We start from the raw sequence: 19588 nt of genomic DNA, 5'->3' as shown, positions 1-19588 counted from the left end.
CTTTATCCCAGACACACCTGCTCCCATGCTCCGGATGCCTTCAATTAACATTTAAGTTAGTAACCGCAAGCCCTAATTTCAAACAGAAACTCGCCTTTAATATCTGTGACGATTTCATTAGTACACATTCTTTCCAAATGGTTTCCACTCGGAACGGATCTAGCTAGTTGTATTGCTTTTGTTCTTCAGGCTCTACCCAGCCTAGCTCCGTGGTCACATCCTTGGATGATGTTGCTGCTGTTTTGGGTACAGTCTGTACTGTGCATTCCACACTAGCATTGGTGATTTGACAGGACAGTTATGTTCAGTAAAACCCACCGTACATTTTAAAACCTGAGGGTAGTCGGCGCAAAATGAACTGAATCAAACCCCCTGCTGGTTTCAGGATGCAACCTGAAGCTCGTGTGCAGTTAGAAGTTTTTCAAAAACTGTTTGATTCTTGTGCACAGCTTCCAAAATACATTGTGGCTTCAAACACTGCAACTGCCACACGAGTCCTGTTTCGACCAGCGCTCCTTATGCAAGACTTTTTATAATATAATCAGAACGTTATTAGAAAGTAATAATGCCTTGCTTTTTGGCAGCCTGTGTCTCTTTCAAAGAACCAAGTTATTATTTAAGAGTCTGTAAAGGAATTGGTTAGCAATAGCTGCAAGGATAGTGCTTTAAATGCGAAAAATGTGTTTTCAATTGAAAGAAAGGGCCCTTTTCTGCTTGCGTTTCCATGCTACATTTATTGTTTCATCACTGCTTTTTTGGGGGGGATTCTAAATTAGTTTGATTTTTGCTCAGCTTATGGGCACGGCTGATAAAACAAACGAGGATTAAATAGCTCATGTATTATTCTTAAGCAACTAACACATCGAAGTGGGTATACTTTGACGGTTTCCATAGGCCTCCTTTTATTTTAAACATCTGTGGTGCCAGCAGTCTGCTGTTTATTTGACTCGGTTTTATATTTGGATCAGATGAATATGGTTCTTTCAAGGAGAAACCCAGAGTCTCTTCCATAGGAAATCTCCTTTCTTTCTTTCTTTCTCTCTGTCTCTCAGGCATGAGATTTACTGTTTCTCCAGCTGCTTTTTACCCAAGACTTGGGTTCCCTGTGGAGACATTTCTCTGAATGAAATGAAACCGCAACTATCCTCTGAATCCATTAATTTCTTTTCTGTTTTCTTTACTGGCATGTCTGCTCATCTGGGATACATTTCTCCGAAAAATGAAGATGATAAAATGTTGGTGGATACAAATGAACAAGTTTCAGTTCAAGCACACTGTATCATCATCATCATCATCATCCTCATCATCATCCCCATCAGAAACAACCACAAGCGCTGAACCTCAACAAGAAAATGCATTCTGCAGTAAGCTGTCTGGCTCATGCTAAACCCTTCCATAGTTATCATCCTGGATCTTTTCCTACATCCATTCTACATTCCCTCTAAGACTTTCATTTAGTTGGCCACTGTGGCTAAAGTAACTTAACATTTTTTGGCCACACTGAAAAAAACTCAAGCCACTTAACAATACTGTAAACAAGTTATAAACACTGTTTCAAACTTGGGTCGAACTTGGGAAAAAATAGTTGAGCCATAAGTGAAAACGTTTCGCTTGTGGCGACATAGCCATTTAGTAATCATAGGCGATCTGCAGTCTCAGTTCAGATAACTCCTGTAATAACCCTAGTGAGTTCACAGTAGAGCATGATGTCTCAGGTCAGATAACTCCTGTAATAACCGTAGTGAGTTCACAGTAGAGCATGATGTCTCAGGTCAGGTAACTCCTGTAATAACCGTAGTGAGTTCACAGTAGAGCATGATGTCTCAGGTCAGATAACTCCTGTAATAACCGTAGTGAGTTCACAGTAGAGCATGATGTCTCAGGTCAGATAACTCCTGTAATAACCGTAGTGAGTTCACAGTAGAGCATGATGTCTCAGGTCAGATAACTCCTGTAATAACCGTAGTGAGTTCACAGTAGAGCATGATGTCTCAGGTCAGGTAACTCCTGTAATAACCGTAGTGAGTTCACAGTAGAGCATGATGTCTCAGGTCAGATAACTCCTAACTCATTGCTTGGTCTCACACAATAGAGGCGGTACCCCTAGCAGTGTAAACCTCTTGAGAAAACACCATGTGAAAGCAGCTGCTGTGTGGCACTGATGGAGAAGCAGCTGAAGGCTTGCACTGCTGTGTGGCACAGGGCTGGAGAAGCAGCTGAAGGCTTGCTGTTCTTTTATCGGCTCATCAACTTTAATAATAACTGGAGTTCTGTACAGTCCAGCAGTGGCCCATACTCTGTCAGTGGCTGGCAGGCAGGGATAACCAAGAAGAACAATTTATTAAGGAATTGTTTTGACATAAAACGTATACAAATACAACTGAAGCCGAAATGAAATGTACATTCTTCACTGACAAGAACAATGGTACAGTACCCAGCGCACAGAGGGGATTGCTCTCTCATCAAGGGGAGCTCCCTGTGTCGGGCTGTGTTGCGTTTGGTGTTTGTTTATCTTGTGTGGAAAGTCTCTGATTCTGTAACTCAGTCGGATTTCATGACTCTTTTGATTGCTTGGTTTGGTTCTTATGCAAAGCGGACGGGACTTGGGCATGTGAGGACACACCCGCTGGGTCATGTGGCAGCCCCCTAAAGTGATTGCACAGCTCCCTCCCACCGCTGTTGTGTTAAGTTCTTTGCAAAGCGACGACAATGAAAGACGCCATTGAGAGGCTGTTTTTTCCTTAAGGCATTAGACCCAGTGGCATTTAATGATCTTCTTTAAGTTTAGCATCTTAATTTACCTCTGGAGTCACTGGCTTGGAGCTGCTGTAAAAAGCACTTCAGTACAGTGTTACTGAAGACTTACTGTAAATCAGATTGGACTGAAATAGTGGTCTGCTGCGGGATTGAAACAAAGCAAGCAGGCTTGAACAGGGATATTCCTAAATCCCTGCTTCAGTTCGTTTATTTCTAGCCTGTGGCTGTGGTTCAGGTCTGCTAATTCTTCCTAAAACTTTATTAAAACATTGTCATTTTATTCATTTTTTTTACTCTTAAGAGACTTAACTTGTGGAAATCTTGTATTTGGGTCACTACTATGATTATACTCCTTTAGAGTTCAGTGTTTTGGTACTGTAGCGCTTTGACACGTACAGTAGTGTTATTTATTACAAAAGAGGCACATGTTCCATTCTCCATAGATAACTGGTTAATGCAACATATCAGCATTGTGGTTCTTTGTGAGCACACAGAGGTGAATGTTGCTTTGTACATGATGGATCTAGGAGTATTACAATGTGGTAGCCCATCAAGCGATTGCTAACTATAGTAGAAAAAAAAGAAAGAAAGGAAGGATCAGTATAAAAAAGAAACGTACAAATTATATTTGTAAAGAACTATTTTATGGGGTTCTTTTCCAGAAGCAGATTTCTTAAATAACAGAAACAGTCCCTTCAACTCTGTAATTGGTTAAATGTGTAATGTGGTTCCAAGATTTTTTTTTTTCACCCAGCAACGTGCAAGTAAGTGATCTAGTGTGTTAGAAGCGCAATCAGTCCTTATTGTTAAAGGCGCAGTAGCATCTGCAAGACGGGCAGATCGGGTTTTTTCAGCCGGGCGGCCCGCTCGGCTGAAAAGGCCTGGGGAGAATCCTGGGTGTTCTTTCTGGTGTATCGTGAGTGGATACTTGGCTGGCTGATGACAGATGACTTATCTGCAGTGTTCTTTTTACACATCCTTTCCCATCCCTCTGGACCCCCACTGTTTCCAGGCTCCACGCCTCCTCGCATATTCTTCTGTTTTTTCCTAACATACTGCAAGTTCACTTCAGTACATGGGATGTTGAAGTGTTTATACGTTTTGTAATACCCGTTCACAACATTGAGCAGCCATCTTGGGGCAGCTACTTTTTTCCTCTTGTTTCTTGCTCTTTAACCAGTTGTGTAAGTATTCTGACTCCAATTTTAGTCATATTTGACTTGACTTTTCAGATGCATCTGACTCTGGTTGATTCCACATGGCGTTCTTTCTGGTGTTTTATCGTTGGTGGATACTTGCCTGGCTGATTCCACATGGCGTTCTTTCTGGTGTTTTATTGTTAGTGGATACTTGCCTGGCTGATTCCACATGACGTTATTTCTGGTCTATCGTTGGTGGATACTTGGCTGGCTGATTCCACATGACGTTCTTTCTGGTGTTTTATCGTTAGTGGATACTTGGCTGGCTGATTCCACATGGCGTTCTTTCTGGTGTTTTATCGTTAGTGGATACTTGCCTGGCTGATTCCACATGGCGTTCTTTCTGGTGTTTTATTGTTAGTGGATACTTGGCTGGCTGATTCCACATGGCGTTCTTTCTGGTGTTTTATCGTTAGTGGATACTTGGCTGGCTGATTCCACATGGCGTTCTTTCTGGTGTTTTATCGTTAGTGGATACTTGCCTGGCTGATTCCACATGGCGTTCTTTCTGGTGTTTTATCGTTAGTGGATACTTGGCTGGCTGATTCCACATGGCGTTCTTTCTGGTGTTTTATCGTTAGTGGATACTTGCCTGGCTGATTCCACATGGCGTTCTTTCTGGTGTTTTATCGTTAGTGGATACTTGCCTGGCTGATTCCACATGGCGTTCTTTCTGGTGTTTTATCGTTAGTGGATACTTGCCTGGCTGATTCCACATGGCGTTCTTTCTGGTGTTTTATCGTTAGTGGATACTTGCCTGGCTGATTCCACATGGCGTTCTTTCTGGTCTATCGTTGGTGGATACTTGCCTGGCTGATTCCACATGGCGTTCTTTCTGGTGTTTTATCGTTAGTGGATACTTGCCTGGCTGATTCCACATGGCATTCTTTCTGGTGTTTTATCGTTAGTGGATACTTGCCTGGCTGATTCCACATGACGTTATTTCTGGTCTATCGTTGGTGGATACTTGCCTGGCTGATTCCACATGGCGTTCTTTCTGGTGTTTTATCGTTAGTGGATACTTGCCTGGCTGATTCCACATGGCGTTCTTTCTGGTGTTTTATCGTTAGTGGATACTTGGCTGGCTGATTCCACATGGCGTTCTTTCTGGTGTTTTATCGTTAGTGGATACTTGCCTGGCTGATTCCACATGGCGTTCTTTCTGGTGTTTTATCGTTAGTGGATACTTGCCTGGCTGATTCCACATGGCGTTCTTTCTGGTCTATCGTTGGTGGATACTTGCCTGGCTGATTCCACATGGCGTTCTTTCTGGTGTTTTATCGTTAGTGGATGCTTTGCTGGCTGATTCCACTTTGACATGACTTCTCAGATGCATCTGACTCTGAATACCAGACATCATTTCCAGCCATTTCTTATTCAAGAACAACGGTATGCAGTGCTTGGTCTTCCAGTCCAGTCAATGACATTGCAGAAGATCTATTCCAGCCAAATCATTTTGCACAGCCTTTATGGTGCTCTCGCCCAAACTGCACGGGATGATGTCTCTTATAACCGTGAGAGAAGCACTTCTTCCCGCATATTACCCTGAAAGTGTTCCTGGTCCTGAGGGCTGATTTACCCTGAAAGTGTTCCTGGTCCTGAGGGCTGATTTACCCTGAAAGTGTTACAGGTCCTGAGGGCTGGTTACCCTGAAAGTGTTCCTGGTCCTGAGGGCTCATTTACTCTGAAAGTGTTCCTGGTCCTGAGGGCTCATTTACCCTGAAAGTGTTCCTGGTCCTGAGGGCTGATTACCCTGAAAGTGTTCCTGGTCCTGAGGGCTCATTTACCCTGAAAGTGTTCCTGGTCCTGAGGGCTGATTACCCTGAAAGTGTTACAGGTCCTGAGGGCTGGTTACCCTGAAAGTGTTCCAGGTCCTGAGGGCTCATTTACACTGAAAGTGTTACAGGTCCTGAGGGCTGGTTACCCTGAAAGTGTTCCTGGTCCTGAAGGCTGGTTACCCTGAAAGTGTTCCTGGTCCTGAGGGCTGATTTACCCTGAAAGTGTTCCTGATCCTGAGGGCTGGTTACCCTGAAAGTGTTCCTGGTCCTGAGGGCTGATTTACCCTGAAAGTGTTACAGGTCCTGAGGGCTGGTTACCCTGAAAGTGTTCCTGGTCCTGAGGGCTCATTTACCCTGAAAGTGTTCCTGGTCCTGAGGGCTGATTACCCTGAAAGTGTTACAGGTCCTGAGGGCTGGTTACCCTGAAAGTGTTCCAGGTCCTGAGGGCTCATTTACACTGAAAGTGTTACAGGTCCTGAGGGCTGGTTACCCTGAAAGTGTTCCTGGTCCTGAAGGCTGGTTACCCTGAAAGTGTTCCTGGTCCTGAGGGCTGATTTACCCTGAAAGTGTTCCTGATCCTGAGGGCTGGTTACCCTGAAAGTGTTCCTGGTCCTGAGGGCTCATTTACCCTGAAAGTGTTCCTGGTCCTGAGGGCTGGTTTCCATGCCTGGTGATGGTTGCTGACTGCCTGTCTGTGTGTCTCTTTCCAGGTGCAAGGGATTGGGCTCTACTTCAGACAGCAGCTGCTGCAGTCCAGACATCGGGGGGCCTTCGAGCTGGCGTACGTGGGCTTCGTGAAGCTCACCGAGATGCTTACCAGGTAGGGAGAACAAAAACGCACTCCTGTACTGGGCTGGGGAACAACTCCTGTTTTTCAACTCCCAATTCCTTTCTAAAATTAATCAAGTCCAACAAATTATTGATACAAATTTCAATCAGCAGTGTTCTGTTAAAACGAGCTTCTCCACAAATTGCTAAAATTGAAGTCCTTGTTAGTCAATTAGATTGGTTTCAAATGAAACCAGTTGAACATACGCAACAATTATGTCTCTGAAATATCAATTCCAATTCAAAGGAATTGGGAATTGATTTTTAAAAAGGAATTGGAATTGAAAGACAATTGACCCCACCCTGCTTATGTACAGTGGGTATGATTAGCATATTGCCTACTGAAAGCTGTGCACTTCTACTGTGTGATGCGATGAAGTATCCTTATTCGATACATGCAAGATTATTATCTCCCGCCGGGTCTGCTAACACCTGTACTTACAACGTTTACTGCTGTGAGACAAAACGGTGCCCTCGCTTATTTTCATAAGTAAAAACCGAAATGAGTGAAACATGATCCGATGTTCTTACAGGTTTCTTCAGTAGTAAGAACTGGGATAGATTTAAATTTTAGAGGGACAAATGTTCTTTTATACATTTTTTTTCAAAGCTCTGCAATCATCAACCATGCTGTATTAATACAAGTGAACCTGTGCATGCCTGGTCAGGTTTGTGTTCACTTGAGCAGAGCACTGTAGACCGCCAGCATTGTGATCACTGCAAACACCAACAACTAGCTCAACAACTACTTGGCTCATAAAGAGATACCTTTAATGAAAAGACAATCTAATATTTGAGTGCAATATTTGCAGTTGGTGATGGCAGGTAAGGTGTGTGTGTGTGTGTGTGTGTGATTTATATAGACAGTATATATATATATATATATATATATATATATATATATATATATATATATATATATATATATATATGTGTAAAATTACACACAAATGTAGGGCTTCTAGTTTTTGGTTTTAACCAATAAAACACCCCGGTGTATCGGTGTATATCCAAAAAACACTGGAAATGGTTACTCAATTCATGTTAACGTGACCCCTTCCCCAGTGAAAAAAATGAACAAAATACCTACAAATAAATCAATTAAAATCCCTGTGCAGTTGGGCAATGTTCCTCCTTCCTGGCTTTTATCTCCCATTGATTTGTTCTGAATACTTTAAACCCGTCCCAGCAAATTCCTGCATTTCTATTGAAGGATTGTAACACGCTTGCGAGATTTAAAATGAGATTACAAGAAACAGAGGACAATTCGAGAGGGAGTATTTACATGCTCGTGGAATTTAAAACAGAATTGCAAATTGTGGCGAAATGTAAAAAAATGTGCACACAATGTGCCTGTGACCATAAGGATTTCGTTGTGGAAGACAGAAAAGGAAAGAAGGGACACTTGAAGTGTGCAAGTACTGTCCAGTTACTGTACATATTGTGACAGAAAAAAACTAAAGTAACCGAAAACAATCATTTCATACACTACATAAAAAGCAAAAGCCCAGAAAAAAAGCTATTTACATAGAACACGAAAATAGCTCAAAATAAGCACCAAAATAAATTAATAAAAACCGAAAAACAGAAGCCCTCTTTATATGCCATACAAGGTAGTTGTGCTCTGATTGTGGTAATGGTGCTTCCAGGTACATCCAGTTAAACATTTTCAAAATATGTAGAACTAAATATCTCTGATCTCCATATTGTTTGCCAACCTTTTATAGAGCTTGTCGAGTCAGCCTTGTTTGAGAGAACCTTGTTTGCTCCTTGTAAACGTTGCTGTAGGAGATGTTGTGGTGTTCTGTCTGGAAGTATAGCACAGTATGTGACCCGAGTCCTGTTACCATGCTGTGACTGGATACCATGCAGGACCTTTCGCATCACTTTGTAGGTCTTTCCAAGCAGAGCCTGTTGAATTTTTCAATGGAGACCAGGTGGTTGGTTTACTTTCCATGAGAAGGAAAAGCAAAAACAGCAGCAGCTGTTGTCCATCATTGCTTTTAATAACATGAAGAAGCCAACGCCAGCACTGAAATCCTTGAAGTCTGGGATCCTGATTGTCACTGCTCATGTGACACCCAGGGGGTTCCTGATTGGTCAAGTGGAAGGCCCCCACCTTGTAACTGAGCAACTAGAGAAAGAAAAAAGGTTTCTCGTCATTCTGAAATGTCTTACAAAAACTTTCCATCAGAGCAAAGTCTGTAAATCTGTCAAGGGGTCAGTTTGGCACCGCTTAGCAATCCAAGTCTGTATTCCCCTCTGTTCAAGGACTGACTGCGTCTATGAAAGTGGGGCAAATGGGGACACTAGCATGCAGAGAGAAGGCAATGAAAACATGAAACCATGTTTTTTTTTTTTTTTTTTTTGTAAGGAAGGCAGGTCATGCGAGCGATGCCAAGAGCACTGGGTGTTGCGTAACGCCGGGTTTGGGGAGTGATAATTGCTGGTCTTTGATGTGCAGTCCTGCTACTTCTCATTCACAGCTCAGGCCTTGCTGTGCAGATTGGGCACTGTCAGCCCTGGTGTGCTTGTGTGCATTTCTTCGGGGCTCTCCAAGTGTGTGAAAGGAATGCACACTCTGCACATAACAGCTCTGGCTGCACTCGCTCGTACTGTACAGGGTTGCACTGGGAGGGGGGTCCGGCTTGATAATACTGAGTCATGTGAATAATGTGCTGTATAGGAGCAGGCTGGGCTTTTCAAACACAATGCTGCATTCAATCAAAATGCTGGCCAGCTTTGCGTTCAGTTATATTTCAGTTTAATAAGGCGATGGGGGTAGGGTTATCTTGTCTTCCTTTGTGCTATTTAAAGTCCCACTCTAGCTGCAGTGTGATTGGCTGTGCTGTTGTATCTCCAGGTGCAGCATTAAGAACCTGCAGCAGCTGCCCCAGCGCTGGCTCTGGGACGTCCTGGATGAAGTGAAGTCCAGCGACCCCTCCTCCAAACTGTGTGCCACCAGACGCAGCGCAGGCATTCCTTTCTACATACAGGTACTCGTACCTCAGAGACCAGACCATTCCCTTCTACATACAGGTACTCGCACCTCAGAGACCAGGGCATTCCCTTCTACATACAGGTACTCGCACCTCAGAGACCAGGGTATTCCCTTCTACATACAGATACTCACACCTCAGAGACCAGGGCATTCCCTTCTACATACAGGTACTCGCACCTCAGAGACCAGGTTATTCCCTTCTACATACAGATACTCGCACCTCAGAGACCAGGGCATTCCCTTCTACATACAGGTACTTGCACCTCAGAGACTCTGTTGAAACCCATAATCTACGAGTGGTAACACCAGAGTGATACAATGCACAATGAATGAGCCGAGGCTTCCACATTATAGCTGCTTATGTCACAATGGGGATATATGGACTTCAACAGCACCCCCAGTGGGTAGTGGTTGCATTATGAACATAAGAACATAAGAAAGTTTACAAACGAGAGGAGGCCATTCAGCCCATTTTGCTCATTTGGTTGTTAGTAGCTTATTGATCCCAGGGTTTCAGCTTCAACAACATTACTGGGGAGTTGGTTCCAGACCCTCACAATTCTCTGTGTAAAAAAAGTGCCTCCTATTTTCTATTCTGAATGCCCCTTTATCTAATCTCCATTTGTGACCCCTGGTCCTTGTTTCTTTTTTCAGGTCAAAAAAGTCCCCTGGGTCAACATTGTCTATACCTTTTAGGATTTTGAATGTTTGAATCAGATCGCCGCGCAGTCTTCTTTGTTCAAGACTGAATAGATTCAATTCTTTTAGCCTGTCTGCATACGACATGCCTTTTATACTCGGGGTAATTCTGGTCGCTCTTCTTTGCACTCTTTCTAGAGCAGCAATATCCTTTTTGTAACGAGGTGACCAGAACTGAACACAATATTCTAGATGAGGTCTTACTAATGCATTGTAGAGTTTTAACATTACTTCCCTTGATTTAAATTAAACACTTCTAACAATATATCCAAGCATCTTGTTGGCCTTTTTTATAGCTTCCCCACATTGTCTAGATGAAGACATTTCTGAGTCAACATAAACTCCTAGGTCTTTTTCATAGTTCCCTTCTTCAATTTCAGTATCTCCCATATGATATTTATAATGCACATTTTTATTGCCCGCATGCAATACTTTACACTTTTCTCTATTAAATGTAATTTGCCATGTGTCTGCCCAATTCTGAATGCTGTCTAGATCATTTTGAATGACCTTTGCTGCTGCAACAGTGTTTGCCACTCCTCCTATTTTTGTGTCGTCTGCAAATTTAACGAGTTTGCTTACTATACCAGAATCTAAATCATTAATGTAGATTAGGAATAGCAGAGGACCTAATACTGATCCCTGTGGTACACCACTGGTTACCTCGCTCCATTTTGAGGTTTCTCCTCTAATCAGTACTTTGTTTTCTACACGTTAACCACTCCCTAATCCATGTGCATGCATTTCCTTGAATCCCTACTGCGTTCAGTTTGAGAATTAATCTTTTATACAGGACTTTGTCAAAAGCTTTCTGGAAATCTAAATAAACCATGTCCTATGCTTTGCAATTATCCATTTGTCGATGTTGCATCCTAAAAAAGTCAAGTAGGTTAGTTAGACACGATCTCCCTTTCCTAAAACCATGCTGACTGTCTCCCAGGATATTGTTACCATATAGGTAATTTTCCATTTTGGATCTTATTATAGTTTCCATAAGTTAATAGAAGTCAGGCTTATTGGTTGAATGCAGAATGTATTCCAGTGATGGTATCTTGTCTTGCAATCAGTGCTTTGAGTTTGACACGTTACATAAGCGTATTCTATTTAGTGCCTCTGGAAAGCTTTCTTTCCAAGAAAACCGGAAAAGATGGAAAGCGAGTTCATGTAAAGCGAGAAGCCGTGCCCCCCCCCCCCCACCCCACCCCCACTGGCAGAATAACTTCATATTCCCAGCGGAGAGCCTTTGTTCCTTCTTCCTGAAATATCTACTTTGATGAGGAGATAGTACTGAACTTATGATGCTGTAAAAATATATACATAGATAAAGTAAACATTGTATCTTGTTTAGATTATGAAGAATGAAAACACTGTGGCCTCCAGCCTTTAACTCATTGTTTTTGAATGGTGAAACTCCTGTTACTTTTACTAAATTGGAACCGAACAACTAAGTCATCTATATCAAGCTCTCTCTTCAGCACTCTCAAGGTTTCTGTTTCGAGCTCTCTTCAGCACTCTCGGTTTCTATTTCGAGCGCTCTCTTCAGCACTCTCTCGAGGTTTCTATTTCGAGCGCTCTCTTCAGCACTCTTGAGGTTTCTATTTCGAGCGCTGTCTTCAGCACTCTCGAGGTTTCTGTTTCGAGTGCTCTCTTCAGCACTCTCGAGGTTTCTGTCTCGAGCGCTCTCTTCAGCACTCTCTCGAGGTTTCTATTTCGAGCGCTCTCTTCAGCACTCTTGAGGTTTCTATTTCGAGCGCTGTCTTCAGCACTCTCGAGGTTTCTGTTTCGAGTGCTCTCTTCAGCACTCTCGAGGTTTCTGTCTCGAGCGCTCTCTTCAGCACTCTCTCGAGGTTTCTATTTCGAACGCTCTCTTCAGCACTCTCGAGGTTTCTGTTTCGAGCGCTCTCTTCAGCACTCTCGAGGTTTCTATTTCGAGCGCTCTCTTCAGCACTCTCTCGAGGTTTCTGTTTCGAGCGCTCTCTTCAGCTCTCGAGGTTTCTGTTTCGAACGCTCTCTTCAGCACTCTCGAGGTTTCTATTTCGAGCGCTCTCTTCAGCACTGTCTCGAGGTTTCTATTTAGAGCGCTCTCTTCAGCACTGTCTCGAGGTTTATATTTCGAGCTCTCTCTTCAGCACTCTCAAGGTTTTATTTTAAGCTCTCTTCAGCACTCTCGAGGTTTCTATTTCGAGCGCTCTCTTCAGCACTCTCTCGAGGTTTCTATTTCGAACGCTCTCTTCAGCACTCTCGAGGTTTCTGTTTCGAGCGCTGTCTTCAGCACTCTCGAGGTTTCTATTTCGAGCGCTCTCTTCAGCACTCTCTCGAGGTTTCTGTTTCGAGCGCTCTCTTCAGCACTCTCTCGAGGTTTCTATTTCGAACGCTCTCTTCAGCACTCTCGAGGTTTCTGTTTCGAGCGCTCTCTTCAGCACTCTCGAGGTTTCTATTTCGAGCGCTCTCTTCAGCACTCTCTCGAGGTTTCTGTTTCGAGTGCTCTCTTCAGCTCTCTCTCGGTTTCTATTTCGAGCGCTCTCTTCAGCACTCGAGGTTTCTATTTCGAGCGCTCTCTTCAGCACTCTCTCGAGGTTTCTATTTCGAACGCTCTCTTCAGCAACCTCGAGGTTTCTGTTTCGAGCGCTCTCTTCAGCACTCTCGAGGTTTCTATTTCGAGCGCTCTCTTCAGCACTCTCTCGAGGTTTCTGTTTCGAGTGCTCTCTTCAGCTCTCTCTCGGTTTCTATTTCGAGCGCTCTCTTCAGCACTCGAGGTTTCTATTTCGAGCGCTCTCTTCAGCACTCTCTCGAGGTTTCTATTTCGAACGCTCTCTTCAGCACTCTCGAGGTTTCTGTTTCGAGCGCTGTCTTCAGCACTCTCGAGGTTTCTATTTCGAGCGCTCTCTTCAGCACTCTCTCGAGGTTTCTGTTTCGAGCGCTCTCTTCAGCTCTCTCTCGAGGTTTCTATTTCGAGCGCTCTCTTCAGCACTCTCTCGAGGTTTCTGTTTCGAGCGCTCTCTTCAGCACTCTCTCGAGGTTTCTATTTCGAACGCTCTCTTCAGCACTCTCGAGGTTTCTGTTTCGAGCGCTCTCTTCAGCACTCTCGAGGTTTCTATTTCGAGCGCTCTCTTCAGCACTCTCTCGAGGTTTCTGTTTCGAGTGCTCTCTTCAGCTCTCTCTCGGTTTCTATTTCGAGCGCTCTCTTCAGCACTCGAGGTTTCTATTTCGAGCGCTCTCTTCAGCACTCTCTCGAGGTTTCTATTTCGAACGCTCTCTTCAGCACTCTCGAGGTTTCTGTTTCGAGCGCTCTCTTCAGCACTCTCGAGGTTTCTATTTCGAGCGCTCTCTTCAGCACTCTCTCGAGGTTTCTGTTTCGAGTGCTCTCTTCAGCTCTCTCTCGGTTTCTATTTCGAGCGCTCTCTTCAGCACTCGAGGTTTCTATTTCGAGCGCTCTCTTCAGCACTCTCTCGAGGTTTCTATTTCGAACGCTCTCTTCAGCACTCTCGAGGTTTCTGTTTCGAGCGCTGTCTTCAGCACTCTCGAGGTTTCTATTTCGAGCGCTCTCTTCAGCACTCTCTCGAGGTTTCTGTTTCGAGCGCTCTCTTCAGCTCTCTCTCGAGGTTTCTATTTCGAGCGCTCTCTTCAGCACTCTCGAGGTTTCTATTTCGAGCGCTCTCTTCAGCACTCTCTCGAGGTTTCTATTTCGAACGCTCTCTTCAGCACTCTCGAGGTTTCTGTTTCGAGCGCTGTCTTCAGCACTCTCGAGGTTTCTGTTTCGAGCGCTCTCTTCAGCACTCTCTCGAGGTTTCTATTTCGAACGCTCTCTTCAGCACTCTCGAGGTTTCTGTTTCGAGCGCTCTCTTCAGCACTCTCGAGGTTTCTATTTCGAGCGCTCTCTTCAGCACTCTCTCGAGGTTTCTGTTTCGAGCGCTCTCTTCAGCTCTCTCTCGGTTTCTATTTCGAACGCTCTCTTCAGCACTCTCGAGGTTTCTATTTCGAGCGCTCTCCTCAGCACTCTCGAGGTTTCTATTTAGTGCGCTCTCTTGAGCACTCTCGAGGTTTCTGTTTCGAGCGCTCTCTTCAGCACTCTCTCGAGGTTTCTATTTCGAGCGCTCTCTTCAGCACTCTCTCGGTTTCTATTTCGAGCGCTCTCTTCAGCACTCTCTCGAGGTTTCTGTTTCGAGCGCTCTCTTCAGCTCTCTCTCGGTTTCTGTTTCGAGCGCTCTCTTCAGCACTCTCTCGGTTTCTATTTCGAGTGCTCTCTTCAGCACTCTCGAGGTTTCTATTTCGAGTGCTCTCTTCAGCACTCTCGAGGTTTCTATTTCGAGTGCTCTCTTCAGCACTCTCTCGAGGTTTCTATTTCGAGCGCTCTCTTCAGCACTCTCTCGAGGTTTCTATTTCGAGCGCTCTCTTCAGCACTCTCGAGGTTTCTATTTCGAGCGCTGTCTTCAGCACTCTCTCGAGGTTTCTATTTCGAACGCTCTCTTCAGCACACTCGATGTTTCTATTTCGAACGCTCTCTTCAGCACTCTCGATGTTTCTATTTCGAACGCTCTCTTCAGCACTCTCGAGGCTTCTATTTCGAGCGCTCTCCTCAGCACTCTCGGTTTCTATTTCGAGCGCTCTCTTCAGCACTCTCGAGGCTTCTATTTCGAGCGCTCTCCTCAGCACTCTCGGTTTCTATTTCGAACGCTCTCTTCAGCACTCTCAAGTGTAATAATAATATTTTGAACTCTCTCTTCAGCACTCTCAAGGTTTTATTTTAAGCTCTCCTCAGCACTCTCGAGGTTTCTATTTCGAGCGCTCTCTTCAGCACTCTCTCGAGGTTTCTGTTTCGAACGCTCTCTTCAGCACTCTCTCGGTTTCTATTTCGAGCGCTCTCCTCAGCACTCTCGGTTTCTATTTCGAGCGCTCTCTTCAGCACTCTCTCGGTTTCTATTTCGAACGCTCTCTTCAGCACTCTCGAGGTTTCTATTTCGAACGCTCTCTTCAGCACTCTCGAGGTTTCTATTTCGAGCGCTCTCTTCAGCACTCTCGAGGTTTCTATTTCGAGCGCTCTCTTCAGCACTCTCTCGAGGTTTCTGTTTCGAACGCTCTCTTCAGCACTCTCTCGGTTTCTATTTCGAGCGCTCTCCTCAGCACTCTCGGTTTCTATTTCGAGCGCTCTCTTCAGCACTCTCTCGGTTTCTATTTCGAACGCTCTCTTCAGCACTCTCGAGGTTTCTATTTCGAACGCTCTCTTCAGCACTCTCGAGGTTTCTATTTCGAGCGCTCTCTTCAGCACTCTCGAGGTTTCTATTTCGAGCTCTCTCCTCAGCACTCTTAATGTTTCTATTTCGAGCTCTCTCTTCAGCACTCTCTTGAGGTTTCTGTTTCGAGCGCTCTCTGCAGCACTCTCGGTTTCTGTTTCGAGCGCTCTCCTCAGCACTCTTGAGGTTTCTATTTCGAGCGCTCTCTTCAGCACTCTCGAGGTTTCTGTTTCGAGCGCTCTCTTCAGCACTCTCGGTTTCTATTTCGAGCTCTCTCCTCAGCACTCTTGAGGTTTCTATTTCGAGCGCTCTCTTCAGCACTCTCGAGGCTTCTATTTCGAGCGCTCTCTTCAGCACTCTCGAGGTTTCTATTTCGAGCTCTCTCCTCGGCACTCTTGAGGTTTCTATTTCGAGCGCTCTCTTCAGCACTCTCGAGGCTTCTATTTCGAGCGCTCTCCTCAGCACTCTCGGTTTCTGTATCGAACGCTCTCTTCAGCACTCTCTCGAGGTTTCTGTTTCGAGCGCTCTCTTCAGCACTCTCTCGAGGTTTCTATTTCGAACGCTCTCTTCAGCACACTCGAGGTTTCTATTTCGAACGCTCTCTTCAGCACTCTCGAGGTTTCTATTTCGAGCTCTCTCTTCAGCACTCTCGAGGTTTCTATTTCGACTGCTCTCTTCAGCACTGTCTCGAGGTTTCTGTTTCGAGCGCTCTTCAGCACTCTCTCGAGGTTTCTATTTCGAGCTCTCTCTTCAGCACTCTCGAGGTTTCTATTTCGAGCGCTCTCTTCAGCACTGTCTCGAGGTTTCTATTTCGAGCGCTGTCTTCAGCACTCTTAGGTTTCTATTTCGAGCTCTCTTCAGCACTCTCTCGGTTTCTGTTTCGAGCGCTCTCTTCAGCACTCTCTCTCGGTTTCTATTTCGAGCGCTCTCTTCAGCACTCTCTCTCGGTTTCTATTTCGAGCGCTCTCTTCAGCACTCTCTCGAGGTTTCTGTTTCGAGCTCTCTCTTCAGCACTCTCTCTCGGTTTCTATTTCGAGCGCTCTCTTCAGCACTCTCTCAAGGTTTCTATTTCGAGCGCTCTCCTCAGCACTCTCGAGGTTTCTATTTCGAGCGCTCTCTTCAGCACTCTCGAGGTTTCTGTTTCGAGCGCTCTCTTCAGCACTCTCGAGGTTCCTATTTCGAGCGCTCTCTTCAGCACTGTCTCGAGGTTTCTATTTCGAGCGCTCTCTTCAGCACTCTCTCGAGGTTTCTATTTCGAGCTCTCTCTTCAGCACTCTCTCGAGGTTTCTATTTCGAGCTCTCTCTTCAGCACTCTCGAGGTTTCTATTTCGAGCGCTCTCTTCAGCACTCTCGAGGTTTCTATTTCGAGCGCTCTCTTCAGCACTCTCGAGGTTTCTATTTTGAGCGCTCTCTTCAGCACTCTCGAGGTTTCTATTTCGAGCGCTCTCTTCAGCACTCTCGAGGTTTCTATTTCGAGCGCTCTCTTCAGCACTCTCGAGGTTTCTATTTTGAACGCTCTCTTCAGCACTCTCGGTTTCTATTTCGAGCGCTGTCTTCAGCACTCTCTCGAGGTTTCTATTTCGAGCGCTCTCTTCAGCACTCTCTCGAGGTTTCTGTTTCGAGCGCTCTCTTCAGCACTCTCTCGAGGTTTCTGTTTCGAGCGCTCTCTTCAGCACTCTCTCGAGGTTTCTGTTTCGAGCGCTCTCTTCAGCACTCTCTCGAGGTTTCTATTTCGAACGCTCTCTTCAGCACTCTCTCGAGGTTTCTATTTCGAGCGCTCTCTTCAGCACTCTCGAGGTTTCTATTTCGAGCGCTCTCTTCAGCACTCTCGAGGTTTCTATTTCGAGCGCTCTCTTCAGCACTCTCGAGGTTTCTATTTTGAACGCTCTCTTCAGCACTCTCTCAAGGTTCTGTTTAGAGCGCTCTCTTCAGCACTCTCGAGGTTTCTATTTTGAACGCTCTCTTCAGCACTCTCTCAAGGTTCTGTTTAGAGCGCTCTCTTCAGCACTCTTAGGTTTCTATTTTGAGCGCTCTGCAGCACTCTCGGTTTCTATTTCGAGCGCTCTCTTCAGCACTCTTAGGTTTCTATTTCGAGCGCTCTCTTCAGCACTCTCTCGAGGTTTCTATTTCGAGCGCTGTCTTCAGCACTCTCTCGGTTTCTATTTCGAGCGCTCTGCAGCACTCTCGGTTTCTATTTCGAGCGCTCTCTTCAGCACTCTCGAGGTTTCTATTTCGAGCGCTCGCTTCAGCACTCTCGAGGTTTCTGTTTCGAGCGCTCTCTTCAGCACTCTTAGGTTTCTATTTTGAGCGCTCTGCAGCACTCTCGGTTTCTATTTCGAGCGCTCTCTTCAGCACTCTTAGGTTTCTATTTCGAGCGCTCTCTTCAGCACTCTCTCGAGGTTTCTATTTCGAGCGCTGTCTTCAGCACTCTCTCGGTTTCTATTTCGAGCGCTCTGCAGCACTCTCGGTTTCTATTTCGAGCGCTCTCTTCAGCACTCTCGAGGTTTCTATTTCGAGCGCTCTCTTCAGCACTCGAGGTTTCTATTTCGAGCGCTCTCTTCAGCACTCTTAGGTTTCTATTTCGAGCGCTCTCTTCAGCACTCTCTCGAGGTTTCTATTTCGAGCTCTCTCTTCAGCACTCTCTCGAGGTTTCTGTTTCGAGCACTCTCTTCAGCACTCTCGGTTTCTATTTCGAGCTCTCTTCAGCACTCTCGGTTTCCATTTCGAGCGCTCTCTTCAGCACTGTCTCGAGGTTTCTATTTCGAGCGCTGTCTTCAGCACTCTTAGGTTTCTATTTCGAGCTCTCTTCAGCACTCTCTCGGTTTCTATTTCGAGCTCTCTTCAGCACTCTCTCGAGGTTTCTGTTTCGAGCGCTCTCTTCAGCACTCTCTCTCGGTTTCTATTTCGAGCGCTCTCTTCAGCACTCTCTCAAGGTTTATATTTCGAGCGCTCTCCTCAGCACTCTCTCGAGGTTTCTATTTCGAGCGCTCTCTTCAGCACTCTCGAGGTTTCTGTTTCGAACGCTCTCTTCAGCACTCTCGGTTTCTATTTCGAGCTCTCTCTTCAGCTCTCTCGAGGTTTCTATTTCGAACGCTCTCTTCAGCACTCTCGAGGTTTCTATTTCGAGCGCTCTCTTCAGCACTCTCGAGGTTTCTGTTTCGAACGCTCTCTTCAGCACTCTCGGTTTCTATTTCGAGCTCTCTCTTCAGCTCTCTCGAGGTTTCTATTTCGAGCGCTCTCTTCAGCACTCTTAGGTTTCTATTTCGAGCGCTCTCTTCAGCACTCTCGGTTTCTATTTTGAGCGCTCTCTTCAGCACTCTCGAGGTTTCTGTTTCGAACGCTCTCTTCAGCACTCTCGGTTTCTATTTCGAGCGCTCTCTTCAGCACTCTCGGTTTCTGTTTCGAGCGCTCGCTTCAGCACTCTCGAGGTTTCTGTTTCGAGCGCTCTCTTCAGCACTCTTAGGTTTCTATTTTGAGCGCTCTGCAGCACTCTCGGTTTCTATTTCGAGCGCTGTCTTCAGCACTCTCTCGGTTTCTATTTCGAGCGCTCTGCAGCACTCTCGGTTTCTATTTCGAGCGCTCTCTTCAGCACTCTCGAGGTTTCTATTTCGAGCGCTCTCTTCAGCACTCTCGAGGTTTCTATTTCGAGCGCTCTCTTCAGCACTCTTAGGTTTCTATTTCGAGCGCTCTCTTCAGCACTCTCTCGAGGTTTCTATTTCGAGCTCTCTCTTCAGCACTCTCTCGAGGTTTCTGTTTCGAGCACTCTCTTCAGCACTCTCGGTTTCTGTTTCGAGCACTCTCTTCAGCACTCTCGGTTTCTATTTCGAGCTCTCTTCAGCACTCTCTCGAGGTTTCTATTTCGAGCGCCCTCTTCAGCACTCTCTCGAGGTTTCTGTTTCGAGCGCTCTCTTCAGCACTCTCTCTCGGTTTCTATTTCGAGCGCTCTCTTCAGCACTCTCTCAAGGTTTCTATTTCGAGCGCTCTCCTCAGCACTCTCTCGAGGTTTCTATTTCGAGCGCTCTCTTCAGCACTCTCGAGGTTTCTGTTTCGAACGCTCTCTTCAGCACTCTCGGTTTCTATTTCGAGCTCTCTCTT

At 45.4% G+C, this 19588-nt stretch overlaps 1 protein-coding gene across 1 annotated transcript in view; it reads left to right on the top strand.

Annotated features, from left to right (window-relative positions):
- LOC117410467 (thyroid adenoma-associated protein homolog) overlaps positions 1-19588 on the top strand; it is a 178993-nt gene that overhangs the window by 43594 nt on the left and 115811 nt on the right. Inside the window, exons 22-23 of the mRNA XM_034017036.3 lie at positions 6445-6554; positions 9426-9558. Of these exons, the coding sequence (XP_033872927.3) occupies positions 6445-6554; positions 9426-9558 (243 nt within the window). The remainder of the gene's footprint in view (positions 1-6444; positions 6555-9425; positions 9559-19588) is intronic.

The sequence above is a fragment of the Acipenser ruthenus genome, chromosome 6, assembly GCF_902713425.1.
Source record: "Acipenser ruthenus chromosome 6, fAciRut3.2 maternal haplotype, whole genome shotgun sequence".
NCBI classification, from domain to species: Eukaryota; Metazoa; Chordata; class Actinopteri; order Acipenseriformes; family Acipenseridae; genus Acipenser; species Acipenser ruthenus.
This window is presented reverse-complemented; position numbering and strand designations above follow the sequence as displayed.